The following is a 16,964-nucleotide window of genomic DNA, read 5'->3' on the forward strand; positions in this document are numbered from 1 at the left end:
CTTCCCCAGGGCAGGCACATGCTGCTTCCCAATACTCCAGAGCACTCCAGTGCCGTGCACTCCTTTCCAGCTCAAGAGTTTGTCCCATCAGAGCCTGCAAGGCTCTGCAGCTTTAGGGCTGCTTTCTAGGCATGGCCTTGGCTGCTGCTCCTCCCACACCACGTCCTCTCCGTGCTGGGCTTCAACAGCCTGAGCCATTCTGCATCTTCTCTTTGCTTTGCTCCTCCCCAGAGGGCAGGTCTGGGCCCCAGCCGAGCACCAGCTCAGGACCTGCCACAGGACTGTGGACAGGACCCAGAGCTCCTCTTGGCCTTTCCCTCTGCTCCTACAGCACAGGGACAACTTGCTGATGCACACAGCTAGAAATGAGGAGCTTTGATTAGCCAAACTGCTCAGAAACCACAAAATAATTTGCTGAAACTTGGAGCAGAGCCTTCACACATGGTTTCTCTGGGGAAGCAAGAACCTGCAGAATGGCTTGGAGCAGCCAAAAGCTTTCCACGTCCAACTGGCACTCCTGGAGCCCAGCTTCAAGCAGGAAGGAGATGGGCAGACACACAGTGCCCCTCCCACCGTGGGGTAACAGGGGTTCACGCAGGACTGGAGGAGAAGGGACACATTTGGCATCGAGGCTCACTTTTGGAAAGGGAAGACAGCTTAAAATGTCAAATCCACTCCCGTGTCTGTGCAGATCACAAAGAACAGAACTGAGTTTGAGTCAGGTGGGTTTGTTTTCCAGTTTACAGAACACAGTCTTGCCCTTTTTTTTTTTTAAAAAAACATAGAAAAGACAAAAAAAAAATTAATATAAATATCATATATACAATTTTGCCCCCCCCCCCCAAAAAAAAAAAAAGAAAAAAAAAGAAAAAGAAAAAGAAAAATCTTCACGAAAAGATTTTCTCTCTGGGTCCAGAGTTAGAAGTGACAGCAGAGAGGACAAAGCTTTGCATTAAGGGCAGTATATCATGTAACAAAAACAGCTCAAGGTTGGGGAGCGGCCAGAAACACCCGTGAGCGTGGCAGAGAGGAGAGGGAAACTCAGGCAGCACAAGAACAGCTTTGGGGCAGAGGGCAGGCAGTAGGAGGAGGGCGGAGGACAGATGATATGGCCATGAACTTGGAAGGCCCACAGCAGTATTCAAGTAATGGGAGGGTTAAAACCCTAATGAGGCGTTTGTTTTAAAAGAACACTGGCTTTGGGGGTAGAGGTGAATGTGGCAGCTCTTGGAGGAGCTCTGCCCCACCTCAGCACAGAGCAGAGAGCTCTGTGTGCCCCATGGCAGACAGGAAAGCTGGTCTAGGTGCTGCCTAGGGTTATTAGAGCCCATCCCTCGGGAGGACTTACCCCTGTGTGCTCCTTTTGGGGAAGCACCAGCTGAAGCGAGCCCAGGGGGTTTGTCCTGAAGCAGCTCTGTGAGGGTTCTGCCAGCATCGTGGAGTTCCAGTTTACAGAATAAAAGAAAGGCCAAACAAAGGGACCTTGGCACAGCCTTCACATTTACAGGGGCTCTCACCCCACCAACTGCCCAGCACCATTTCAAGGCATGGGGAAAATTCAAGTTAGGAACTAGGATCTGTTGTAAGCAAAACTCCACCTTGCCGAAGCAAGCCAACATCAATTTTCTCATGGTAAAGGTGTTCTTTTAAAACAAACCAACAACAACAACAACAAAAGAACATTTGAGGTTATCTGAGTTAAACTTAAAAAAACCCAAACAGTCCTGCAGTCAGAGTCACACACAGAAGAACCAACCCACACCTACATGCGCCAGGAACAGTAAAATGACAATATATATAAAATTAACCAATAAAGTGCATGTTCCTTATATTACACCTGCCCCTTGCGTGAAAGCAACACCACGGGTTCTGGGTAAGAAATCACAGCCAAGGGCCCAGGATCACATCGTGTTGTAGAGGGGATTGGTTGTCCGCTTTTTGTCATTGGTCTTTTTGAGCCTCCTCAGAGGGTGAGTTCTCCCGTGCTGCTGCCGTGGGGCGACAGCCAGAGCTTGAGATGGAGACAAGGAGTCCAGGACCTGCACTTGGAGCAGTGGAGGGCTCTCCCCAGAGCTAGTCCACGTCGGATCTGCACTGGAACACAAACTCTGCTGGCTGGAGCTGCACTCTTTGGCGTACTGAGCCAGCGGCCTCTCCACCGGCTTGCTCTGGGCAATGCACTCGGCTGTTCTGAGCTGTTCCACAAAATGCTTAGTGGGCTCTGGGGAGGAGAGGAGATGCTTCCCACATGGACTCTCCGAGCCCTTCTCGAAACTCCCCCCACAAAAGCCACGACCGAGGGCAACGCAGGTGAGAAGCACCGGGTTGGCATCGGAAGAGGCTGACTCCCTCTCGCGTAAGTCATCCTTGGAGAGGTCCAGGCAGTCCAGTTTGGCCAGGGATGCCGAGCGCTTCATGTGGGAGGGCGTGGTGAGCCCTGCGTGCCGGATCCGAGCCTCTATCTCCTTGGCCCGCTGCTTGACCAGCCCGGGGCTGCTGGAGCGCTCCTCCACGCTGCGGCTGCTGGAGCTGTGCGGGAGGCTGTAACACAGGAACGAGATGTCCAGAAAGTCCATGTTTTCAGCATGCTGCCTGCTGAAGTCCTCACTGCTCAGCTGCCTCGAGATGCCAGCACTGCCCCCGCAGAGAGGTTTGGGACCATCCCTGAACGGGAGAGTTGCATCTCCCTCGGTGCCACACGGCGTGACCGGCTCATCGTCTGTACTCGTGCTCTGCTTGGTGACACCTTCCAGGTGAATGATGTAGGGGTAAGGAGAGGGCTCGAGGCTGCCTGGAGGTGGACAGGTCACCTGGGCAGAGGGAGAAGCAACGCCGAGGTGAGCAGATATCCCACCGCCTTCCTCGCTGGGGCTGCCCATGGTGAAGGCGGCCTGCTTGCGTACCATGTGCTCCGGCGGCGAGGGATCCACCGGAGCCTTCTCCAAGCACACCGAGGGGTTCAAGTTTTCATCTAAAGACGGGGTGGCCGTGGCCAGCCCGCCCTGCTCACAGCTTGTGTCGGGGCGCTGCTCTGCAGGCCTCACCGTGAGGGTGTATTCGATGATTTCGATTCTCTTTGGCAGGAGGGAGGGCAGGGATGGCTCCTCCGTCCCGTCAAACGAGACCACTGTCCTGCGCTCTTGTGCCGCTCCCTCCTGCCCCGGGCTGGGCTCTGCGGGCAGGGACTCCTGGGCAGGGGGCCCGAGGGGTGCAGGCAGGTGTCTGCCCACAGGCTGCTCTGCCCCAGGAGGCAGCAGTGGTTCCTCAGCGCCTGGACCCTGAACCTTGTCACCCTCCAGAGCCAGCTCCAGGGGTGGCTCCTCGCTCTTCCCCCGTGGCAGGAGCTCGGCAGCAGGGGAGTCGTTCCTGGAGTTCTTGCGGGTCAGTAAAGTGCAGGCTGGGGCTGTGTGCTGGTGCTCCTGCTCCTGCCTCAAGCGCTCCTCGAACTCCAGCGTGGCGCGCCGGACGGAGCCGGGGCACCACTTGGGCTCAGGGTTAATAGAGCCACGAGGCTCCTGCTGCTCCCCACCAGAGCTGCTTTCCTCCAGGTCTGATTTACCAGAAGACAGCTGCAGAGATGGGGCTTCTTCCTGCTCAGCTGGCAGAGGGTCCTTCTCCTTTTCCTGGTGTCCAGCACAGGCTCCTTCACTCTGTTCCAGTTTTTCTGATGCCCAAATCACCTCCACTGGCAGGTCATGCACCATGTTCCTCTTTGGTGTCTGGCTGAGGTTGGCTGAACCCTCTTTTTGCTGGGCAGGTCCTACTCCCTGGTTGATTGACTCGATCTCTGTGATAATTTCCTTCACAGAAATGGCATTTTCCGAGTGGGATCTCGTGAGATGACCTGCACCAGGCAGCTCAGGGACCTCCTGCAACACACAGACAGGAGAATTACGGAGTGCATCAGCTGTGCTGACACAGGGCAAACAGCAGCAGGGTAGAGAAAACAGGGGTGCACATCCCCAAAGGAACAAAAAAGCATGTGGCAGTGTGTGGAGAGAGATCACCACAGCACTGATCACTAACGTAGATTTTTTTACTGTCTCTGGGACTGAATTTAACATATTCCAGGCTGGATCTTCACTTAGACTGAGATCTAAGAACTTTAATTGCCACAAACCCCAAGGAAAAGGTAGCTTTTTTTTTTTTTAGTGAAGAAAAGTCCAACAGAAAGAATCCTAATACTGCTAAAAGTGCCATTTTGAACTGAAAACATGACAAATTCTGCTCACGTATGGAGCAAACAGAAGTACAGCAAAAAGAATGACCAAGCATTGAAACACTCTGGTTTCCCAGAGGAAAATGGCCAGGGAGGATCCCAATCCCCACAGACACTCTCTGCCAAATCACAGGAGAGAGCACTGGCCTATTATATTTGGAAGAGCCTTACTGCCTCACATGGAGATGGAAAAGATTCAAGCAATTCAGTGTGGAATTTAAATAAGAGAAGCTCCCAGAAAATGATGGCCCAGGACATCATCAATCCCTGTGAGAGTCCTGGAGGCTGAAAAGCAATTACTAGAAAAAGGTACCTAAATTTAGAGGTTACTAAATTTTGTCAAGACCATCTCTCTACCCAGGAGAAGTGAGCCATGACGTGCCCAATCCCATCACTCCAGACCTGGACAGGTTAATTTCTTCCTCCAGCAATGGAAGCTCTACACCTGCCTTGATTTACTACCCCAATGCTGGTACTTCCCAACCAGGGAAAAGGGCCAGTTTTGCCCCATTCTTTGGTGGATTTCTCAAGTCAGATAAGTATCTGTGCAGATTTGGGATGCTGGCTGGGCTCAGGGTCTGGCTAAATTAGTGGGTCAAGTCCCACCTTTCTGCTGCCCTGATGCAAAACTCAAAAATAAGTTTCTCACGAGAACAGCACAGCAGGTCAGGTCAAGGTCAGCTCACGGCCCTGCCAATGCCAGCAAACTGATGTTTAAGGAAAAAGTGCAGAAAAGGGCAAGTATCTAAAAGTGAAGGAAGGGAGAAGCATCTAGCAATCCCTCCCCAAACACTCTGTCCAGTGAAAGCAGGGCTAGAAAATCCCATCCACAGCCACCCCACAGACAGCATCGAGCAGCAGTTCCTAAAAAAACTGAGCAAGTTATTTTAACCTTTTGTTGCTCTTCATCTGTGGAAGAGTCATCTGATGCCTGAGGAGAGTTTCCAGGGCTGTGCCTTCGAGCATCTGCACTCCCATCTGCAGCAGGTGGCACTTCCAGCATGGGCACCCTGGAGACCCCATTCCTCCCAATCCCTTGCTCCTCCGGCCTGGAATGGGAGCAGGTGCGTGACCGGCTCTCCTGGGAGAGCTCCACGAATTTCTCCAAAGCGCTGAAGAAATCAATCCTGTCTGTGCTGAGGTCTGTCACTTCGGGCTGAGGGTTCTGTTGGAGACCAGGGGAATTTTGGTTTGGGGATTGGGGGAAGTCTTTTAAGCATGAAGTGAATTCTTCCATGGGAACCAAGTGCACGTTCATATCAGGCTTAAGGGCATCTTTTTCTAGATCGTCCACTGTCAGATCAGGAAACTCCGTTATTTCCAAGGGGTGCTGGAGCTGCATTAAGGCCTCAGAAGCATGGCAGTTGTCAGGGGGGACAGAGTCTACACAGCACCCCGCCGTACAGCCATTGATATTGTTCAGGTTCAGCTTGTCCTCCATCTGCTCAGCGTGGAAGTCTCTGCAAGTAAACTCTAAGTGGATCCTTCTCTCCTTCACACACACGTCCTCGATCATGTTTGTGTCCTCTGGGAGCTGCTGCTCTCTGTCCAGCTCAGCTGAGTAGATGGGAGACATGGGCTGCTGGTTGTCGTTGGTCTTGGCCTCTGAGATCTGGTCGGCTGAGGTGGTGATCTCCTTTTTGTTCAGCTCCAGCCCAGCCTTGCAGATGGGCTCGTGGTGATCTGAGAGGTCGCTGTCCGAGTGTGAGCGCCACAGTTTGTTGTGCCGCTGTTTGCTGCGGGCAAGGAGAGCAAAGGAAAACAGTGAGTAATTTCCACATACCAGAGCCAGATCTGCCTTGTAAGAGGTTGTAAGAGGACACAACCTACAACAAAAACTGTGCCAAATGCTGGAGGAGTCACTGGCCACAACTGCAGCTTCACCTGAACAGTTCAGGGCCAAACCTGCTGCTGGAAAAGTTGATTCAGTAAAGAGCCACTTTCCAGGAGCTGAATCCCATGGCACCATTCTGCTCCACACACCCCTCGCTATTCCCCTGTGGCATTGGATCTGTCCACTCAACAAATGCAATGTTTAATTGACTGCAGAATTTGGTCCCTTCTCAGCCAGCACTTTGCCATTTGCTAGCAGATGAGCAGTGACCAGATGAGAGAGAACCCCTTGTACTGGACACAAGCAGGTGGTGGGCACTGAATAAAGTCCAGTTTCCCTCACGGTTCCTTCTCTGAGTAGCTTCAGTCATCAATAACTGGCTCTTGTAACCAAAGGATAGGGCGGGATGAGTAGAGGTGGGTGTGTGCAAAAATACATAAGATATCCTCAATGGTAAACAAACAGCCCAAATTACCACCCACCTTCCACAGGAAGGAAGCTCAGAACTCCTCCAGCTCCTGGAAAGCCCCTTTAGGAAAGTCTGAACCATCAAAAGGCCAAGCAACTGCCAGTGGCATTGCATCACCTTCCTTATCTCCACCTGCCAAAATCCCCAACCCATGCACCTGGGCTTACAGAGAGCACTGGAGGCAACTTCTTGCCATGAAATCCCAGAGCTAGCCCAGGCTGCCAGGGTTTGCTGAGTGGCCACGGCCACAGGGATGTGTTTCCACCCATTGCCCCTAGGAGGAACACAGAAACCACAGAAACCTCCTTGGAGCTGCAGGAGATCTTGCAAAACCCCTCCAGTACCTTGCTGTTATGAGCAGGCACTCCCAGACACATCCAGTGACCACAGGAAGTTAATTAACAGATGGTACTGAGCTAATTACCGTGTGCCAGCTCACCTGTGGGTGCCCAACAGCTAAGGAAAATAATCCATTGCAGATTTAGCTTTCCAACCCTATAATCAGTGACAACCTTCACGTGCGACACAGGTCCTTTCTCAGGAGAGGAGGGTCAAGATCAAAGGCCAAGGACACTGTCCTGAAGTGCACATGCTCTGTCTCCAATGGTTTTTGGAGCAGTTTGACACTGGCAGCAGAACCAGGCTTGCCCTTAAGGCAGGTTCTTGCCTGGGCTCTGTATGGGATTGTCATCTGACATCTCTGCTCATACAGCCTGGGGAGCTGCTGGTGTTTTCTGAGGGCACTTCAGTGCTCAAATCCAGCCCTCTGCTGCACATCTGATTTTTAAAGTGAAAATTACCCTCCTGTGTGAGCAACTGGCACAGATCTGAGGACCAAATCAGATGTCAAGCACCACTGGCAGAGGTGTGCTGTGCTATCTTCCAATCTCACACTTTCCCAGTCTGACAACCTGCATGAGGTGCTTGATGCAGAGTCAGAGAACAGGAGCCCACGTCCCTTGTCACAGCCCACAGCCACCCCTTGACCTTCCTGGGCAACATTCCCAGTGCTTGTGCCCACACCAGCTTTGGACCAGGAGTCCCCCACACCTCCCACCAGCTCTCCAGGCTTGGGTATAAAACTGCTGCTGATTCACAAGCTGCACAAGGCACAGGAGATCCCATATACCAGTTTCCTGTAACTTATCTATAACTAATAACAGAAACAGGCCTGGCTCAGCCTTGCTGTGTTTATCAACAGAGGGAGGGGACAGTTTAACTAACCCCAGGAAGCATGACAGTCCCAAAGAGCAAAACACACTTGTTGTTGTGACTAAAAGCAGGCAGGGGGTTTTCATTTTACAGCTGGAAAACATATCCCAGTTGCCATAACCCCAGCACAAAACCGTAACTGGATAGTGTGAGCACATGGCTGCCCTCACATACCTTCCCCCTGAAATTGGAGCAGTCACATGAGTGTCAATCTGTTGGTTTTTTTGTTTTTGTTTTTTTTACCTGTCCTGGAATACTGCAGCAATAAACAAGGCGGCCAGAGGGCAAAGCTGAATAACACAAAGAAAGAGGGAAAAAAAGCAGTTTGGAGCTGAGAGAGGAAGTGGATAAAGAGGGACAGTTTCTGCAGCATGGAGGGGCCATTCCTTGCTTCAGTGAAGCTTCATTTACTGCAGGCTTTTTCGTCCTCCACAGATGTAACGCACTGCTCTTGCATTTTTTAAAGCCTCACAAGTAATCCTGTTTGTGCCATTGTACAGGGACTTGAAGAGTAGGTCAGGAGCAGGGCTGTGCTTCAGTGGAAGGGAAGCCACATGCCTATAAATGGTGGCAGCAAGAAAGATATACCTCCAAAAAAGAAATTACTAAAAGGGAAAAACAATCCTTAACCAAAATGTTTGTACAGGGTGGCTTTGCAGGCATGTCACCAACCACCAGATTGGCAGATTACCCAAACCAACTGCTAGCCTGAGGGCTTAAAGATGTGAGAGACCAGCTGGTCCCACACCAGGGCTCCTCACAGGTGTTCACTAACCTGTTGGTGCATTTTTCACACCTAAAAAGCTTCTTTTTCTCCATCCAATCTACCCCAATGAGATCTAAGTTCCCAGTGTGGTCATTGCAAACCACACTGGTCAGGTCATCTCTGGCCCAGAGTTAAGCACTGACCTTTACTAACTGGTGCCAGCAGCATGTTTGGTGTCACATGAGGCACCCAAGGCAGGTGTGGTGTCTGTCCCAAAGGGTTTCAGTCCAGCAGGGCACTGTTTTTTAAAATTATCTATTCCATGTGATCTGTCCTGAGACTCGATACCACTTGGCTGCTTTTTTAGAGAGAAAGAGGGTCATTATGGCAGGCAGGGTTTGGGGAGCAGGAGAGAGGAAAGCAGGCAAAGCAAGAGGTGGAGGATGAAGATCCTGCGGGTGCACCTGGCCAGGGAATAAGTTGGGAGGAGCCCCGAGGTTGTTTACCTGGGCAGAGAGGGAAAGAGGAAGCACACTACAGTGACAGGGGAGCTTACACCAAGGGTTTGGTGTAAAAATTGGGAATCCAGGCCTGGCCCAGCAACACACACAGTCAGGCTGCTGGGAACAGGTAGAGAGCAAAGAAGGAAGGATAAGTTACTAGAATGAAAGGGAAGGGAGGTCTTTGCAAGTGGATAGAACTGACATGAAAGGACAAAATCAAGCAGGGGACAGAGGTAAGAAGTGTGCCCTAAAGCGAGCACGAGTGACTGAGCTGCTGTAAATAACAGCGTATAAAACAATGGCTGGACTCGACCTTAAAGCTATTTTCCAACCTAAATTGATTCCACAATAAGCAGGCATCTCCCAATAGCACTGAGCAGCTTTGAAATTTACTGTTTACTTTGGTCCAAACCTGCTAAGAGCCACCCCCTGTGGCAGAAGGCTCAGATTGAGTAACTCTGTTTGCTGCAGATCTGCTCCCAGGCAAAGCACACCAGGATCCCAAACAAAATACCATAATCTGGCAAAACAGAGTATCACTACCTCCTTCCTGCTGATCACGTGAAGACATTGCTTAACACAGCTTAGAAACATGCAATATTTATCTCTTTTTGCTAGTCAGGTGATAGGCTTGGGATTACAACACACTTGCCCATACCCAGGCCCAGCTCCAGACTGGCCTCAGGACTCCAGGCAGGAATAAACACCACTGCTGCAATGCACAGAACATCCTGTCCCCTCCCCTCACACCAACACTTACCAAAGGGATCTAAATAAAACCAGACCAGCTGCTGAGGAGGGGCATGCTCAACAGGGAACTGTGAGGAGACAAAGCAAGTTCCCTGCCAAGTGATGTTACAAGCAACAGGGATATCATTTATCTCTGTTGGAGCCTGCATAGCTCTTGAATGTTGCACTCAGGTAACACTTCATGGGATGCTACTTTCCAAAAACCAAACATCCCAGAAGTCAAGCAGCCTCCTGAAAGCTCCTTGTTACACCCATCTTCCCAGGCTCAGCTGAGATAACCCTGAGAACAGAGTGCTACCCTTCCTAAGATCCCGAGCTTGCACAACGCAGTGATACAAGCTCTGACTATAAGAACAGAGTCAACCATTGAAGTGTCATGCCTTAACATGGACAATCAGGATCATTCCTTCCACTCACCTGGCCAGCAGGATCCCTTGGTACTCCTCCAGCTGCCGCATGAAGCTGGGGTTGGGCTTGGTGACGGTGCGCCGTTCCTTCACGTAGTCGTAAGCCCTGTCCAGGTTCCAGCCATATTCCTTCATGGCATAGGCAATCACCGTGGATGCTGAGCGGCTCACTCCCATCTTGCAGTGCACCAGGCATTTAGAACCATTTTTCCTGAAGTGAGAGAAAGAACAAAAGAGGATCATTAAACAGAAAACATATGACAAGCTTAAGAAAGCAGCAACTTCTTTACCAGAGTACTATCAAATGTATTTTCAACACTGTGGCCGCAGCTGGAGTCTGGGATGTGATCTGATAATCCAATTTACAAACTGGAGCAAGACACGCAAAGAAACTGAAGAACAAGGTCTAATTAATATTTGCAACAGATTTTGTTACAACAGCTCTTCTGAAGTTGTTATTGCAAAGTGGATAAACACAGAGATACAGGAAAACCCTTGAAGACGAATGTAGCACCCTTGAGCTCAGCCCAAATGGCCCACTGGCATCAAGCAGTATTCCAAGTAAAAAGAGAACCTGTACCACAAACGTGGTGTCACAACTTAGAAACACATCCCAAAGAGATACTGAGCAGTTCAGGGCAGCCTCTAGCACGGAGATGTTGTTCTACTGCAAACCACAAAATGAAAATGCTCTGATGCTAGGTAGGCAAGGAGGAAAAGCAGTTAGGAAAATCAGCAGGAAAACAAAATGCTTAGTATATATCTTCTAAACGTGTGTGTTGTGTTTTCTGAAAAGACTTACTTTGCCTTGGAGATGAATTTGTAGGTATCATTCCAGTAAGCCAGAAGATCTGTAGCTTCTTCATCATAAACCCGAATATTGTGGTATTCGAAGAGCCCAGGGAAGAAATTATCTATTTCTCGAGTCACATTCAAAATATACCGCACCCTGCATGGGAACACAGAGAGAAACACAGCCAGTTCAGAGAGATGTCCCACTGCTACACTGCAGCCTTGCCTTGCTTTGCTAAGGGCATTTGGAAGTGCACTCTTGAACAAAATTCCTGGGAAACCAGGACTTAATGCAAGGAAGCAGCAGCTAACACAGACAATAGGTTTTGCTGGGCAGTGTAGAGCCTGATAACAGGGATCCATGGATATAAACTTCCTCTGTACTATGTCAGGTCACACTGCCCACCACCTCTTTGCTATGTGTCAGCAACACTTATGCCACAGGAGCTCCTGCAATTAGTGTTTGCACACTTTTCTCCAAGCCCCTTTGTGAATCTCTCCTCCTGCTGGACCAAAACCACGGGAAGATGAACACTAAGCCCCCAAGTAACACCAAAGATAAACAAATGCATAAAATAACTAGAGAGATGTAACAGACAATGAGCCTCTGGGGAGGATTTATTTCTTATCCCTAAATTTTCTGGAAAGGAAACTGCTAGAGAAAGCGTGTGGTATTTATGTACACTGCACTCAGTATTTTTAGCCCTGAGGGTTACTTGTAAGATGCTTATGAAATGCACTCGTGCTGGGATATCAGGCAGAACAAGGGCGCTGCAAGGGAGTGACACCCCTTTTCCCAAGCAGGTATGAGATCACTGGCAATCAAGTAGGACCTGTCAGACTCAAGGAAACCACAGCAAAGCCTGAGCTCAACAAGAAGAGTCAATTTTGCCAGGCTGAATTTCTGAGGTATAGAATTACACTATCAATTCAGCAGCATGATTAGTTTTTTCCACTGGATTGGCACAAATAAGCCAAACCCATGAATAATTATTTAATTGCACAATCCCGATGCTTATATCCACCTGGTCTGGAGAAAGGACATTCTAAGCTTGAAAAGTAGGAATGGCAGGAACCAGAGGACCCCATCAGTGCTCGGCCTGAGAGCTGCAGGACTTTACTTCCTACTGGGCCCCACTCAGAGCACCAAATGCTCTTCTCCACATTTTCCTTCCTGCCACAGCCTGGAGGTCCGAAGTGCCTCTGTAATCAGTCCAGAACAACGGGCTGGGGCCGAGGGCACGGAGCCAACTATGCAGCATCCAGTTCAGTAATTGCAGCTTTTTACTACTTATAGCTATGAGCTTGCTGCCTTCCTTTGTTTGCCTTGGGGACATTAGTCAAGGTCGGAGGAAGATTCTTTTACTTTAGGGTGCCTGTTCGTGGGACAAGGAGTTTGGAGGAAGCAAGAGCTTGTTTGGATCTGCAAACCCTTTAGTAAGACTCAGGTTACACAGCAAGTATGGAATAGAGTTTGTTGGTTAAAGCCAGGCTCTTGCTTTTAAACTGATGGCCTGAAGCTACTCACCCTCTGTTCTGCAAATCTTCCAAATTGGAGGCATTCCATTCTGAGCCCTGCAGGGAAAACATGCAAAGGGACACATCAGGCAGAAGGAAGGCATGGCCAGACAACTGGTGGAGGGAGGGATGGTCACCAGTGAACCAGAGGAGGAAGCTGACCAGCAAAAGGTTGAAGAGCTGGGGGTCCTTTGAGCATAGGGGTACACAACTGGTAACCAGGACTGATGTTCAGCACCTTCTCTCACCCCATTAACCAGATCCCTTCTGAAACAAGAAGCAGCTCTGCCAACAAGAGCCCAGCACTGTGTGTTGGCACTTCCTGCAAACCGCTGACAAATCAACCTCAGCAAGACAGGACCACTCCACCCTTTCCCTGGAGGCTGCTGCCAGCTCTGCCTCACAGAGGAGAAACTGCCTGCATTTAAAAACCATCCAGGTGCTCCTTATACACGAAACACCCATCTCGACATCAAAGGCAGCAACACCTAAGCTCACTTGGGTTACACCTCTTCTCCCCACGTTCAAAGCCTGTGTGAGCAGAGAAATGAACACATTTAACTAACCCTGGCTAGGTAACCCTGTCCTCTGCAGCACACACAGGGCCTCCAAGCTGCTTGCTTTCTGCTCAAACACAAACCTGACTGAGGACAAAACCACTCAAAGGTTGCCTTCAAAATTTAAGGTGTACAAGTTCTCTGCTTCCCGGCCCTAAAAAGGCTCCCAAATGGAAAGATGATCCAGATGAAAATGATTGTATTTACCAAGGCCCAGACTCAGTTTAATGTTGTCTCTTTCTAGTCAAGGAAGAACAATTTAATTCAGGCCTGGGAACCATCAGTTTCCACAGGTACAGAGAACAATGCTGCAGGGGTGAAAGCCTTTTCTCCTGCCCTTTGATCCATAACTACCAACATCATTAGGTCTCTTATTTCCTGCTTAGTTGTTTTAGCACTCCCTAAGTGGGATCCCACAGGGTTCTTGCCTCGACCTGGAAGGAAACAGCTCCTTGCCTTTCGGAGCCCTCACAACACAACCCTGCCTTGCAGCACACATGCTCCTGAGCAAAGCTGGTGCCCAGCCCCAGCAGCACTGCTCCTCACCACAGCAGCTGCTCTGCAAATACTTTTATTCCACACTCTAACCACAGCACTTCTCCTTGGTGCTGCCTGCAAGCCTTTTTTGAAAGGTTTTCTCCCTATTAAATGCGGTCGGAGCCAAGACTCCAAGCCCTGCAGTAGATCCAGCTGCCTGTGCAGCTTTTGGCCAGTACCATAAGCCTGTAACAAGTCTCTCTCTCCCCTTGTAACACATAGTCTGCAAAAAAAAATCCATTACATCGTAGGTACTTCCAAGTTTCCTGGCTCTACCCCAACGTGATATCCTGGGAGTGCTCACATTAATAGAGACCATCCCTTCTGAGCCGGAGACTGGGAGAGGCTCTCTCCATTTGGAAAGACCAGCTGGTCCAAGAGGAATGGCTTTGTTTAAAGTGGAGCCAACCTCACAGGCTAGACAGCCCAACCAAACCTGTGTCCATGGCTCCGGGGCTGGGAAATCCAGCGGAACGCTGACTCATCAGAAGGAGCTGCAGTAATTAAGACAGGCCCCAGCAGCAACTAAGCAAGCGAAACATTAAACAGCAAAATGTTTATGTTTCCTTAAGTGACTTATCTCCAGGATTCTTTGTTATGTTACTCTGGTCCTCCTGGATCACACGAACTCAGAGCTTTCCGTGTTACAAGAGCATCATTCCACCTGGATGTCACACAGCTTCCCTCCCTCTCTGCTGTAGTTATGCCTTTCCCAAACACAAGAACTTGGCATGTGGGTACCCTGGACAGTTAAAGCCACAAAACTTGGTCTTACATCAATGGAAACAGCCCCGAAAAACTGTTAGAATTAAGACTTTTTTCCTTTCATCCTCTAGGGACAGGGTCTACAGCTTGGTGCTACAAGGCAAAGCTTAGCATAGCCAAAAAGCCAGGCTGCTCTTGTTCACTACTGTCTCGCTTAAGAGTATGTGACCCCAGATCGACCAATCTGTCCTTTAGAATTCCTTTAACTTCCTCCAGAGGCCCCTGTGTCAACCAACTCATGGAAGTATTAGGAGTGTTCTTGTCTTCACTGTTAAGACTCACCAAAAAGACATGATCAAATATCTGTGTGGGGCTGTCCATCTGCCCGAGGATCACTATCATTTCATTGTCAATGAACTCTTTGAACTCCCGCAGGTTACACACCATCTGCATCTCCAGCTCCGTGCGTATCTGCATGGGGAGGAGGGACACAAGGAAGTCACGTGAAGCTTTTGTTCTGGACTTTCTTCATGGCATGAAGCACAGAGCTCTTCAGTTTGCACAACAGCACTTCCAGGGCTGCTCCCCTCACCACTTACCTCTTTTGAGGTGATGTTCTCCAAATCTTTCTGCATCATGATCTCCCTTAATTTGGTCTTAATCAGCCGTTCCGTGCGTTCCCGCTCAGTTGGGCTGTCAGAGGAAAGCAACAGAGTCACTGGGAGGGGAGACAAACTGGATTCATGACACTTTTAAAATAGGTACAGACTGCATACTCTACAGGGTCTCAGACTCTCACACTACTTCCCCCAGGCATGTCCTCAGCTGGAGGGAATTCAGGTGACAGTAAAGCCCAGTTTAGATTCACAGTCGTATATGAAAGACACCAACTGAATGCTCCTAATCCATTGTAGTCATCCAGAGAACCTCTGGTATTTGGTAAAATTTAAATTGGGATGGCTGCATTATACCCTCTGGAGCAATATCTAAGCCTCTCCCTACCTTTCTTGGAAAGGTAACAGCTCCAAAACTCCTTACATGGAGAGACGAGGGCAGCTAAGCCTCTGCATTCCTCCCGCCTCTGCTGCCAGGGGCCTTATCACCAGCTGCAAAAATAGCCTGAGTAACACCAGGAGAAGCTGCAGCAGAGCAGCAGCACAGGGCTGGCTCACCCAGCATCTTTAGAAGGGACCCAGCAGTGACATCTCCCACGACCTTTCCCTGGAAGGCTGCCAGGTTGGCAAGGGCATGGGCGTTGCAAGTGTTCAACTGGTGGTTCACAAATAAAAATCATGAAAGTTCCTGGTTCTTTTAACCTCATGCACTATTTCAGGACTCCATTAAGAGAATGCTGTTTAAGTGTCCCCAGGAAATCATTAAATTTCAAGTTGCCACCAGGGAAAGGGTGGGTTAGATAAAATTTATATATGAAAAGCTACAAGAAAATATTAATCTGTCAGCTTGCCAAAACTTTCCAGCCACCCGCCTTGTACATTAAAAAACAATCAAGTGTGAAGACTTGTTCACAGCTGAACAACTGCTTAGCATCATTATTCACTCACTGGACTCCAGCAACAGGAAATATCTGGGAGCATTAATCAACCAAAGGCACTATTATCCCAGGAAAGCAGCTGGGGCCAGTGAAGTAATTACAAAATGGGCAACTGAAAACCCTCACACTTGGCACCACATCTGGTCACACACTACTTTCATGTTATATGGTATCAGCACCATCAGCAGTTACTAATGACAGGGGTGGTAAACCTTGTATGTTGATACAGCCTATAAATTCTGCCTTTCCAAATTATCTACCCATTTACCTCAGCCACTGCTTTGGACCATCTATCACCTGATACCCAAGCATTTAGCTGGAGGCATTGTGGGACCTACACACTGTCCCATTCCACACTTGCTGAGCTCCTCAGAATGACAAAAACCTGCACTGCTCTTTGCCCTCATTCTAAGGTGTTTCAGGTGGACGAGATGAGGATGTTTCGGAGCTCACGTGCTCTGAAGTCCATACATAAACACTTTACAGCAAAATGAACTGAGTAAGGATAAAAAGACCACGTTAATCTAAACATGTGCAAAGCCACGTGCCAGTGTAAGAACAAAGTCCAGAGAAACCTGTTCCTTCCAGGCCTGGAACCAGAGGACAAAACCGGCAGGGACAATGCTTAGGTACACCACACCTCTCTCACCAGTAACACGGGACTTACCTTGCAGAAGCAAAGGTCTGCAAGCCTAAAGCCCAAGGTAAACAACTAAACTGAAAACAGAGGCTGCAGGAGATGCAAGGGAGCCCCAGGAGGGCTAAACTTCCAGTGCTGGTGTTTACCTAACCAAGAGTCCACTTATTACATGGAACAGGAAGCCTCTCCTTATTAATACCTAATTAAGAGCAATCTCTTGTGGAAACTCTCTCCTCATTTGGGGACAGTCACATACTGGCTCAGCAGAGCCAGCCCAACTTACACATCTGTGAAGAGGGCAGGCGAGTCAGGGCGGTGGGACTGAACATCTTGCATGGCATTCCACTCGTTGACTGACGACTGGTCGGAGTTGATATGGCTCTCATAGTAACTGACCCACGTGAGGAAGAGGCTCCCTGGATAGTAATTGTTGCTCCGTGCCACTTCACAAGCCTTATGCAAACTCTGCAGAGCAGACCTAGCAAGGGAATGATATTTGTAGGTTTATCATTTCTCCCTCAGGCTGGTATCAAGCACTACACAGCAGCCAAATCCAGGATGCT

The 16,964-nt window shown here is 49.4% G+C and overlaps 1 protein-coding gene across 3 annotated transcripts in view; it reads right to left on the bottom strand.

The window, feature by feature from the left end:
- Positions 1–800: 800 nt before the first annotated feature.
- Positions 801–16,964, bottom strand: part of SSH2 (slingshot protein phosphatase 2) — an 88,176-nt gene continuing 72,012 nt past the window's right edge. For all 3 annotated transcript variants that reach the window (XM_042026247.1, XM_042026248.1, XM_042026249.1), the window contains 8 exons: positions 16,685–16,879; positions 14,809–14,902; positions 14,552–14,680; positions 12,421–12,467; positions 10,903–11,049; positions 10,111–10,311; positions 5,112–5,955; positions 801–3,869 (listed from right to left, as the gene is read on the bottom strand). In XM_042026247.1, coding sequence (XP_041882181.1) covers positions 1,902–3,869; positions 5,112–5,955; positions 10,111–10,311; positions 10,903–11,049; positions 12,421–12,467; positions 14,552–14,680; positions 14,809–14,902; positions 16,685–16,879 — 3,625 coding nt within the window. In that variant the 3' untranslated portion in view covers positions 801–1,901. The remainder of the gene's footprint in view (positions 3,870–5,111; positions 5,956–10,110; positions 10,312–10,902; positions 11,050–12,420; positions 12,468–14,551; positions 14,681–14,808; positions 14,903–16,684; positions 16,880–16,964) is intronic.

Source organism: Corvus kubaryi, unplaced genomic scaffold, assembly GCF_017639235.1.
Source record: "Corvus kubaryi isolate FWS band 111438036 unplaced genomic scaffold, C.kubaryi_AGA036_p1.0 37284, whole genome shotgun sequence".
In the NCBI taxonomy this organism is placed as follows: domain Eukaryota; kingdom Metazoa; phylum Chordata; class Aves; order Passeriformes; family Corvidae; genus Corvus; species Corvus kubaryi.